This window comes from Galeopterus variegatus, unplaced genomic scaffold (genome assembly GCF_000696425.1).
Source record: "Galeopterus variegatus unplaced genomic scaffold, G_variegatus-3.0.2 Scaffold5291, whole genome shotgun sequence".
NCBI lineage: Eukaryota > Metazoa > Chordata > Mammalia > Dermoptera > Cynocephalidae > Galeopterus > Galeopterus variegatus.
In genome coordinates this window covers 29867-41199 of record NW_007731402.1, presented here as the reverse complement: position 1 = coordinate 41199, position 11333 = coordinate 29867, and the positions used below count along the sequence as shown (strand labels likewise).

The window sequence follows — 11333 nt, the reverse complement described above, 5'->3', positions numbered from 1 at the left end:
CAATAAAACTTCTTAAAGAAAACATAGGAGAAACACTCCAGGAAGTGGGACTGGGCACAGATTTCACAAATATGACCCCAACAGCATGGGCGACCAAAGGAAAAAGAAACAAATGGGATTATATCAAGCTAAAAAGCTTCTGCACAACAAAAGAAAAAATTAACAGAGTTAAAAGACAACAAACAGAGTGGGAAAAATATTTGCAAAATATACATCTGACAAAGGATTAATATCCAGAATATACAAGGAACTCAAACAACTTTACAACAACAAAACAAGTAACCCAATTAAAAAATGGGCAAAAGAGATAAATAGACATTTCTCTAAGGAAGATATACAAATGGCCAACAGACACATGAAAAAATGCTCAACATCACTCAGCATTCAGGAAATGTAAACCAAAACCACACTGAGATACCAACTCACCCCAGTTAGCATTGCTAATATCCAAAAGACTGTGAATGATAAATGCTGACGAGGTTGCGGAGAAAAAGGAACTCACATATGCTGTTGGTGGGGCTGCAAAATGGTGCAGCCTCTATGGAAAATGGTATAGAGGTTCCTAAAACAATTACAGATAGATCTACCATATGACCCAGCTATCCCACTGCTGGAAATATACCCAGAGGAATAGAAATCATCAGTCGAAGGTATACCTGTTCTCCAATATTCACTGCAGCACCATTTACAATAGCTAAGAATTGGAACCAGCCCAAATGTCCATCACCAGATATGTGGATACAGAAAATGTGGTATATCTGCACAATGGAATACTACTCTCTGCTATAAAAAAGAATGAAATACTGACATTTGCAACAACATGGATGGACCTAGAGAGAATTATATTAAGTGAAACGGTCAGGCACAGAAAGAGAAATACCACATGTTCTCACTAATTTGTGGGAGCTAAAAATAAATAAACAAACAAATAAACTGGAGGGGGGGGAGAGAAGAAGACACAGCAATCACAATTTCCTGAAGTTGTTATGACAAGCGAACTGATAAGAGGTTGTCAGAAGGAAGGGGATAGGGGGAGGTGGGAGGGAGGTTTCGGTAATGGGCCACAATAATCAACCACATTGTAAATTGATAAAATAAAATAAAATTTAAAATTTAAAAAAGTACCAAATAATGAGTTTCCAGGCAAATTTTATTTTTTTCAAAAAACATATTTGAGAAATGCTGTATTAAGATTTTTAAGAGTTTAAGCAAGAAAAAAAAAATCCCTTTACCTTCTTCTCTTTTGTCGATTATCTACTATATGTCACGCACTGTATTAGGAAATTTATATATATTGTTCTTACTATTAATATGATATTATTATCATCTCTATTTTATGCCTGAGAAAACTAAGTCTCAAAGAATTTAAGGCATGTGCTCAAGTCATACAACTTAATAATAAAAGAATTAGGATTTGGACTCACCTCTGCTTTACCAAGTATTTACTAGTACACCATATTGCAAAGCCCTGCTGGATATGTGTGGGGAGGGGATGTTTTCAGGGGAAGGTCTTTTTTCAAAGACTAACCATGCCTCTAAGATCCACTTTCTCCTAATAGCCATCTAAGGTTTCATCTTCATATTACACTACCGAGAATCATCCCTGGTTAGATCAAAATGAATTTGAGAGATCATACCAAAACCCTGTACTCTGAAGGTCCTCTCAATAAGAAGAAATGAAGGAGGAGGTGGTGGTAAACCAACTGTTTCTAAAAATAACAAAGACCTGCAAGTCTAAGGGCAAATATTAATTAAAAATAAGAGACTTAATTTTCCCAGTTGAAAGTAAGGGAAGAGACACCCCCTTACACTCCTGTCTTAGGACCTGGGAAGTATTTCTTTTGAAATGTAATCATCAAGAAAGATAGCGCCAGTTTCTGTGGGAGGGTAAGAGTCTCACTCCAAGTTACAAAACTACCTGTCGTCATAAAAATTTAAGAAGTTTAGTTTTACTTTGGATAAAACCAATTAGATAACACAGATGGTCACCCCAACTACCAAGTAAATATAGGATGAACTGCATATGACAAATGGTGCTGCCAAGTCCTCTTACTTGAATAGTTATCTTGAGAACATGTATGTAAGAAGTTGTATCTGCTTGGCTACATAAATGGTGTGATTTTTCTTCTTTGCACAATCTCTTAGCACATTGCCTGTGATGCTCATTGTATTGTGGTTTAAAACCTATTCAGTAATAAAATGGTTTTCTTTTTCTTTTACCTTTGTGGGGAGGTTTTCTGGGTTGGGAGGATATTTTATTTTTACTAATGTTTCCTAACAATATTTGCATAAGTATAGCCTGTTTATGGTTATCTCCCTTCTAATTACACATTTTCCAGATTTGTCCCTTTGTGGCTTCCGTGGCTGCCTCCCCACCTTTTTAAGTCTCCTTCTAGGCTTTCTATAATGTTTATTTTAACTAAAATTTACCTGTCAAATGTAGCAATATAAGTAATGGACTGAGAAAATGGTCTGGCTCATAGCTGGTGTGAAATAAACATTAGTTGCCTCTGCATTCGAGTCCACACAAAAATTATAAGAAGCATGATTCAACTGGAGCTGACTCTATCTCACAGTTCCAGGTGTGAACCCATGACCCAGGACTGGTCATTCTGACTACCACCTCCAGCCTTATGGATTAGTTCTGAGCTGGGCTCATGGTCCAAGCTGGTTCAATCATCACCTCCCCCCTCACACTCCAACTGCCACCATGGATTTTGCTGAAGCTTTAGAAGAAGGGACCTCTATCTCTTTCAAAATGAGAAATTGAAAAACCAGGTAAGTCTAGAGCAGAGTTTCTCAACTTCAGCACTATTGACATTTGGGTCACACAATTCTTTGTTGTGCATTGTTGGATGTTTAGCAGTGTCCCCAGCCTCTAATCCTTGATGCCGGGAGCAGCATCTCTCCCACCTCCATAAATTGTGACAGTCAAAAATATCTCCCAACATTACCAAATGTCCCTGGCTGGTGGGAAGAGGGGGTATTGCTACGAATTGAGAACCAATGGCTTAGAGCCACCATAGACTATCTTTGTCACCATATGGAAAAAAGGTTCTTAAGAATAAAACCCATAGGAAAGAAAGTAAAGCCAAATGGTAGTGAGGGAGTGAAAGAGGCCAGGCATCAAAGGCATAGTTAATGACCCTGGATCCTGCCATGCTTGAAGTAATAACCATTACTGAGCTTTTTAGAAACGTGAGGGTTTATATACACACACCCGCGTGTGTGTGTGTGTGTGTGTAAATTGTGTGCACTATTTTGAGCCATGTTTCTGACACTTGCAACTGAAATAGTCCTGATTGATATTATAACTATCATACAATTTGCATGCAAGTAAGTAGAAGAGATATTAAGCCGTGTGTGTGTGTGTGTGTGTAAATTGTGTGCACTATTTTGAGCCATGTTTCTGACACTTGCAACTGAAATAATCCTGATTGATATTATAACTATCATACAATTTGCATGCAAGTAAGTAGAAGAGATATTAAGCTGGCAATTAAAATAAGGTGTTATAGGTGTTATGCAAGAAGATCAGCGTGGAAACTCTTAGCAGGTGGGTTTTTGGGAGGGAGAAAAGTCTCACTAAAAACGTGTTTCTGAAGCTAAGTAGAACTCAGATGAGGTGAGTTGGGTGAGGGCTAAAGAGATTGTTGCAGACAGAGAATTAGCCCGGACTTAAAGGAGAACAAGACTGAAAGATGTCCACATGGGTATGACTGGAGAGACCAAGAGATGAAAATACAGGAAGATGTGATAGTTAGGGTCTCAATAGAACACAGATATTGCAATTAAGTGAAGATGACTGAGCAGGATTTATTTATGAATGGATTAGTTACATGGGATAAAATAAGGGCAGAGGGTAGGGCATTGATTGTCACACTTCAAAAAATATCAGAATCACTAGTAGGACTAGTTAAAAGAGATTGCTGAGCCCTATACCACCCCAGAGTTTCAGATTCAGTAAGTTTAGGGTGAGGCCTGAAAATGTGCACTTCTAACAAGTTCCTAGGTGGTGATGATTCCGCAAATCTTGGGAACACACTTTGAGAACTACTAGTGTAGGAAAAATTTAAGGGATGGTACAGAAACTTTAGGCTAGTAGCAGCACAGCTGGAACAAAGCAACGTAGAGAAGAGATCGGAACCCAGAACAGAAAAGCAGGCATTTATTACTAGGAATTATGGCATTCAATGTAGGGACACATCCAGCCTGAAGCAACATGTCAGGGAGAGAAGAGACAAATAAATATCCTGACCTCACTCTCCACCCTCCCTTGGATCGTAGCTGGGGAACCCTACTGCTGGTCCCTATTGGATATCCTGCCAACACAGAAAGCAGAGTGGAGAAGATCTAGCAGTAGACTGGAAGGGTCAAAAAGAAATATCCATAAGAAATACACAATAACATAATTTGGAAGGACTTGTGAACATATTATATAATTGGGTTGTTTCTATATCCTCTGGACATTGGAAACTTCTGAAAGATTTTAGGCAAGGGATGAGCATTATCAGATTTCTCTTTCTGAAACAAGACTCTAGCTGAATATATGTGTGTGTGTGTGTGTTTGCATATATATATAATGAATTAAGAAGGAAAGATCATCGTATCAAAATATTATTCCAGATGGCAGTGAAGACGGAGAGAATTGGGCAGCTTTCAGAGTTATTTAAGAAGCACAGTCAATAAACCATGATGGGGTGAGAAAAAATGACTACTAAATTTTTGGCATGGGAAACCTATGGAAATGCTGTGCCATATACTGAAATAGAAACTCTTTACAAGGAACAGGTTCAGGAAAGATAAATGATAAATTCGGTTTGGGACATGCTGCCTTTGAGGTGCTTGGGAGATATTTAAATGGAAAATATACCAGTGGAAGTTAGATTTTAGGTCTGAGGCTCAGGGCTGAAGATGTGCAATGGTGAAATTTCCATGTGAGAATGATATGAGAGGTTAATCTTATCCAAGAAAAATAAGGAGATGACGAAGTTCAGGTTGTTGATCTGATTATCAATGAATTACTCCTTGACATTGAAATTACATATTTATGAATATGCAAACTATGATGAGGTTGTAAAAAGAAAAATACGTTGACTATAATCATCATCCTAGTTTAATATTACTCATACATGTGATGCTAGATATTGAAAACCAAGGCTAAGGCAACAATATGAGACATGACAAAGGCACCAAAAAAAGGTATACTAGACTAGGACTGTACTCTTACAGGGAAAAATAGAAGGTAAACTAACAGGTATGGCACCAAGAAGAATAAAATTACTACATAACTTGAAGACCCTATCACTGCTCTCAACTCAATACCAAAAATTGACTTTTTGAGAAATAAGTATTAAATTATAATACCCCTTTGCTATTTCCTCATTCAGTATGCGATAATCTTTTATACCATGTTTCTAAATCATTATTTCCTAACCATCATTTCCTACTCTACAATTTTCTTGAAGAAATGCACATAGATAGGAAATCAAAAAAGAACAGATTACAGAAAACTAAATGATTTAATCAAGTTTGAATCCCAAAAAGCCCAATTAAAAGAGCATTAATTAAGTACATATGGCAAATACATACATAAAGGCACTTGTGATCTAAACACTTACGTTTTGACTAAAAGTAAAAGTCTTATATAAGCTACTTTCAGGTTTCTATAGTGAATATCCATTGTGTAGTCCGTGCAAGATACATTCCATTTTCTTTTAGGCAACATTTGTCATACATAGTTCATTCTAAATTCGCTTGGTAGTTGGAGTGACCATCTCTTTCTTTAGGTATAAACACCTTGATTTTTCTCTGAGCTCTAAATTTTCCCCAACTCTAAATCTATGTGATTTTACTGGGGCAGACCCCATACCCCAGGTTTCTGCCTGGGTGAGTATATGCCCCAGACTGTGCAATGAGAACACTACCTCCCTCTAAATAGGATAATTTGTTCGGGATTCAGTTCATAACCTAGGCCACGGCAATAAAGCCAAATTTGGGGTCTTTTAAATGAAATTATTAGGATAAAGGTGTTATATTTCTGCCTGGATAGTTAATCTAGAACTGCTGATGGCAACTGTGCTTGACACCTTTTGGGAGGCACATGCCTTGGAGTAAAACAAATACAGAAAAACAAAGATTAAATTGAGGTGAAAGGTCAGAGGTACTAAATCCTGATACCCACACCTATGGCCATTTGATACCTCTGGACTTTTGCAAAGATCAAACCAACAAATTATCATTTTTGCTTAAGCCAGCTTCAGTTAGGTTTCTTATAGTTACTACTATATTAATAGCAGCTAATATAAAGTTCAAGGTTTTATATTGCTTCCAAATCATATATATAATGCAATATATTTTCATCATCTTCTAATGGATTTTATAAAGCTGAAATATAAATGTCCCATATAGGCAGAACTTGTGAGAAGTAATTAATCAAGGCTAGAACTTTAGGATCTCATTGAGTAAATTTCAAATTATTAAAAAAATACACTAAATATTTGAAGAAAAAGAAATTTTTCAAATGATAGTTTATTTATGTTGTCATCCTGCTTCTAACCAAAGCCTAATCTCTCTCTTTCATCTGACTTTATTTGTCTCTCTCTCTCTCTCTTTCTCTTTGCTCACTTTCTCAGAGAAAAAGAACCTCCCTATTGCCTTAATCTTGAAAACGAACTTCGCAACTAATAGCAATAAAGCATTTTCAAAATGCTGTGAAAATTGCCTGTATTTGCTACTTCCACTGGCAAAAATTTTTTATTCAGCTTACAGTTTACATTTTTAAAGAAAAATTATTTTTATTTTCTAGAATTCTTACTTTAGCATTATGGAAAATGTTATAAGAAATTTAATGGGGCAAAACACAAAGTCAAATGCAATGTGTGTTATTTAACAGATAAGGATTTATTTCAAAGAAATGAATCAATAGACACCAACTGAGAAATTCTTCAATAATGCTTTCCTAGGCAATAAGAAACTACAAAAAGTCTATCCTCCTGCTTTAATAAGTTTAATATTCTTATTTTATTCTTTATACAGTATCCTAATCTATGCTTTTTTCATGTAGAAATTGTTTTCTTATCTCTATTCTAAAGTTAAGAAGTATCCTATCTTAGCATAGTAAACATTTATGATGAAATTTTCTCTTTGCATCACTCACTCTCAACTATCTCAAGATATTATATCACTAAATACTAGTGAATTTAAGTAGACATCTCTCTCTGATAGGACTATACATCACTCTTAGTGACAAAAATAATACCTACTTTAAATAAATTCATTGAAGAAAATACGTACTTGAAATATATCACTGCTCTTTATAGTTATTAATGCATGAACATTAAAAAGAAGATTAAATCTTGTAGCAATCTACCAAAGGTAATAAATAATGAGAAAAGGGACTCACATGATCAATTAGTTCACGAACCATTCCATTCCATTGTCCATTGGCATCATCCTGGGCTCCATATTTCCCATCCTCCACAAGTCTAATTTCATACGTAAAGCCAAGGATTGTAGATAACTCTCTGAGGAGATCAATGCAATATCCCTCAAATCGATCATTCCCATAGAGAGGTTTGTCAGACTTCTTAAATAGGACATAGGGTTCTTCCTGGAAACATTGAACATGAAGGGAGGAGGTATAAATTAATCATTAAACTTACCATCAGAATTACAGCTTTTCTTAGAAGACAGGAAACCTCTCATTAATTTAGTACAACAGTCATATTTGTTTTCTTCTATTTGTAATAAATATAGTTTGAAATGTTAAGAAGAAAGATATTCAGAATGTTTAGAGAATATGCTTCACAAGAGAATATTTAACCATCATAATCCTACCAAGATTATATAATGAAAATATGATATGTTATATATTTTATACCATATATTTTGCATCACATATAATAAATAATATACTATGATATGTGATATATGCTATATAATGTATAATGTATAATTTGCTATGAATAATATCCCAATTTGAATTATACCATTTAATCAATATCTGGTGTGCTGTTTCAGTGGGACCTATCGATGAAATGAATGAAAAAGTTCATAACTAATTGAATATTATGTGGTAAAATTGAATGGGGAATTTTAATAAGTATTATTACATTTTGTCCTGAAAACCATAAAAATTACAACTACTATAGAATTATACCATTTAATCAATATCTGGTGTGCTGTTTCAGTGGGACCTATGGATGAAATGAATGAAAAAGTTCATAACTAATTGAATATTATGTGGTAAAATTGAACGGGGAATTTTAATAAGTATTATTACATTTTGTCCTGAAAACCATAAAAATTACAACTACTATATTTATAGGAGAAAACATAGCTTACTTTAAAATATAGAAAAATAAACTAACACTTATTAAGTGCTATGCATTCATCCAACATCGTTTTATGGAACACCTACTGTGAGCCAGCTCGCCTCTGTATAACAGAAATTTCTGAGCCATGAAGTTCACGATATAGAAGAAGAAACATAATAAATGCCTAAGCAAATGGAACACAAAACTTCAGATCCTGATAAGTGCTATAAAAACATAGAATAGGTCAAAAGGATAGAGAACAACTACAAGGTACATGGTAAGATAAGAGAAGACAAGAAAAAATTGAGTTATATATCTAGAATTCATTTCTGAGAAGGCAAGAGATAAGGTAGAATACAAAAGATGAGAAGATTTGCCATTTGAAAATCTAAAAGAAGAGCATTCAGGCCAAGGACACAGAATGTTAAAAGCCCTGAACCCAATATGACATTGGAGTATTCCAGAAACACAGAGGATCTAATTAAAGCACTCACTGAATTACAGCCCCATTGCTACTTCAAATTATACAACAGATTCCCTATGAATTTAGAATAACATTTTCCTTACTTGCCATGAGCTCTAAAACATGTTTTTATCCTTGTTCTCATCTTGGTAAATAACTCCTCAACTCACAAAATAGATCAAGTCAAAAGCCAGGGAATCACTCTTACTCTCTGTCCTATCCTTTGTAAATCCTGCAAGTTCTTCCATCAAAAGATGTCCAGAATCAATTTCTTTACACTGCCCTGCTACCATTATGGTTCATGTAACCTTTATCTCTCATCTGAATTTGTGTAGTAGCTACCTAGTATCTCTTTCTATTTCTATGCCCTACATCCGTTCTCCTCAGAACTTCATAGTAATCTTGTAAAAATTGAATCTGCTTTTATGATGCATCTGCTTAAAACCCAAAAGTGTTTTTTCATTAAAACTATAATAACAAACAAACGAAACCTGTTTAAAGTGGCCTTCAAGGCCCTACCCACTTTCCTCTTTAACCTTAGCTTTCTGTTTTCCCCTTCTGTCATTATATTTCAGATACACTGCCTGCCTTGGATTGAGTGTCCCCCCAAAGCTTAACCTCCACTGTTACTGTTGAGGGTGGGAAATCCTATTATGGTAATTGAAAGGTGGAGACTTGAAGAAATGATTAGATTGTAGGATCATGATGTAGTGAATAGATTTAAAATGGTGTTCATGGGCATGGGTTGAAAGACTTTAAAAGCACAGTGAAAGAGAAGGTTAATCTGTCTCTCTGCTCCACCATTTTCACAATGTGATACTCTGCCATCACTGTCACCACCACCAAAGCTCTCACCAGATGTGTTCCCTGGACTTTGGACTTCCTAACCTTAGAAACTGCAAGCAATAATTTCATTTACTTTGTAAATCACCTAGTTTCAAATATTTTGTTATTTGAAATGGACTAATACACTGGCCTTCTTTCTGGTCCTAAAACTTGCCAAGCTCATTTCTGACTCAAAGTCTTTGCATTGCCTTTTTAATTTTTTTTAAACCTTTCTTACTGGAAGAATCTATCCTGAGATGTTCACATGGTTGTTTCTTTCTCATCATTCAGGTCTTTGCTCACATATCACCTCTTTAGAGAAATCACACTATGTGTATTACCTCTCTTCTCTAAGCTAATCTCCATTGTTTTACCCTATTTGTTTTCCTCATAGCATTCACCTCATCTGAAGTTTGTTTTATTTATATAACAATTTCTATTTTATTTATTTATTTATTTATTTATTTATTTATTTATTTATTTATTTATTTATTTATTTATTTGCTATGGCCGGTATGGGGATCCAAACTCTTGACCTTGGTGTTATCAAATTTATTTTTTGATGTGTGTGTGTGTGCTTCTTTTTTCCCCTATTACAATATAAACTTATGAGTACAGAGACATTAGAGATTATGTTAATAAATTTATCTGAGTGCCTAGAGAAATTACTAGCAACCAGTTCATGCTCAAGAAACGTGCTAAATGAGTAAAATATTCATCAGAAAGACTTAGAATATACCTTTCCCTTACCAACCTCGTCTTCCTAAATTCTAAATATCCTGTTTTCTTTCAGTTACTCAAATGTTGAGATATTTTCTGCCTCAGAGCTTTTTCACATATTGTCCTATGTGTCTATGATGCTCTTCATATGGTGAACTCCCGTGCTTCCTTTAAGGCTCAAATTAAATGTGAAACATTTTCTGGGGTCTTTATCTAAAGAGAATCTTCTCCGTTATTTTCTATCTCAACACTTTATTTTCTCATAGTACTTAATTCATCTTCAATTATTTTATTTATTTGTTGACTTACTGTTTTTTGTCTCACTATCCTGAAATATAAGATTCATATGAATTCATTATAGTATCTTCCATGCCTAATACAATACCTGTCACACATAGGTACTCAGTAAAGATTAGTTGAATAAATTGTTGATAAATTAGTAAATTCTCTGACTCAATTTTCTCATCTCTAAATGGATTTAACAATGTATTTAAAGTTGTTTTGAGAATTAATTAAAAGGAGCCTGGCAAAAATCAGCTGTTTAATATAATTCCATTACTTCAGTTTGCCAGTAATTTTCAAAAGATGTTTTAAAAATAGATATATTTTTTAGCAGTTTTAGGTTCACAGAAAAATTGAGTGGAAGGTACAGAAATTTTCCATATATTTCTTACCCTCCTCCCCCCACACCTAATCTCTTCCACTATAAACATCTGGTGACAAAATGATGCATTTGTTACACTTGATGAACCTATATTGGCACATCATTATCACCCAAAATCCACAGTTTAAGTTAGGGTTTACTCTCAGTATTATATATTCTGTGGGTGTGGATGAATGTTAATGACTTGTATCCACCATTACAGTGTATTACACAATACTTTCACTGCCCTAAAATATCCTCTGTACTCTGCCTGTTCATTCCTCCCTCTCCCCTAACTCCTGGCAACCATTAATCTTTATAATATCTGCAGAGTTTTGCCTTTTCTAGAATGTCATATAGTTTG

The 11333-nt window shown here is 34.8% G+C and overlaps 1 protein-coding gene across 1 annotated transcript in view; it reads right to left on the bottom strand.

Moving 5' to 3' along the window:
- LOC103604624 (glutamate receptor ionotropic, kainate 2-like) overlaps positions 1 to 9074 on the bottom strand; it is a 111717-nt gene extending 102643 nt beyond the window's left edge. Inside the window, exons 1-2 of the mRNA XM_008589199.1 lie at positions 8952 to 9074; positions 7406 to 7612 (exon numbers count right to left, since the gene is read on the bottom strand). Of these exons, the coding sequence (XP_008587421.1) occupies positions 7406 to 7612; positions 8952 to 9074 (330 nt within the window). The remainder of the gene's footprint in view (positions 1 to 7405; positions 7613 to 8951) is intronic.
- Between the last annotated feature and the right edge of the window lie 2259 nt (positions 9075 to 11333).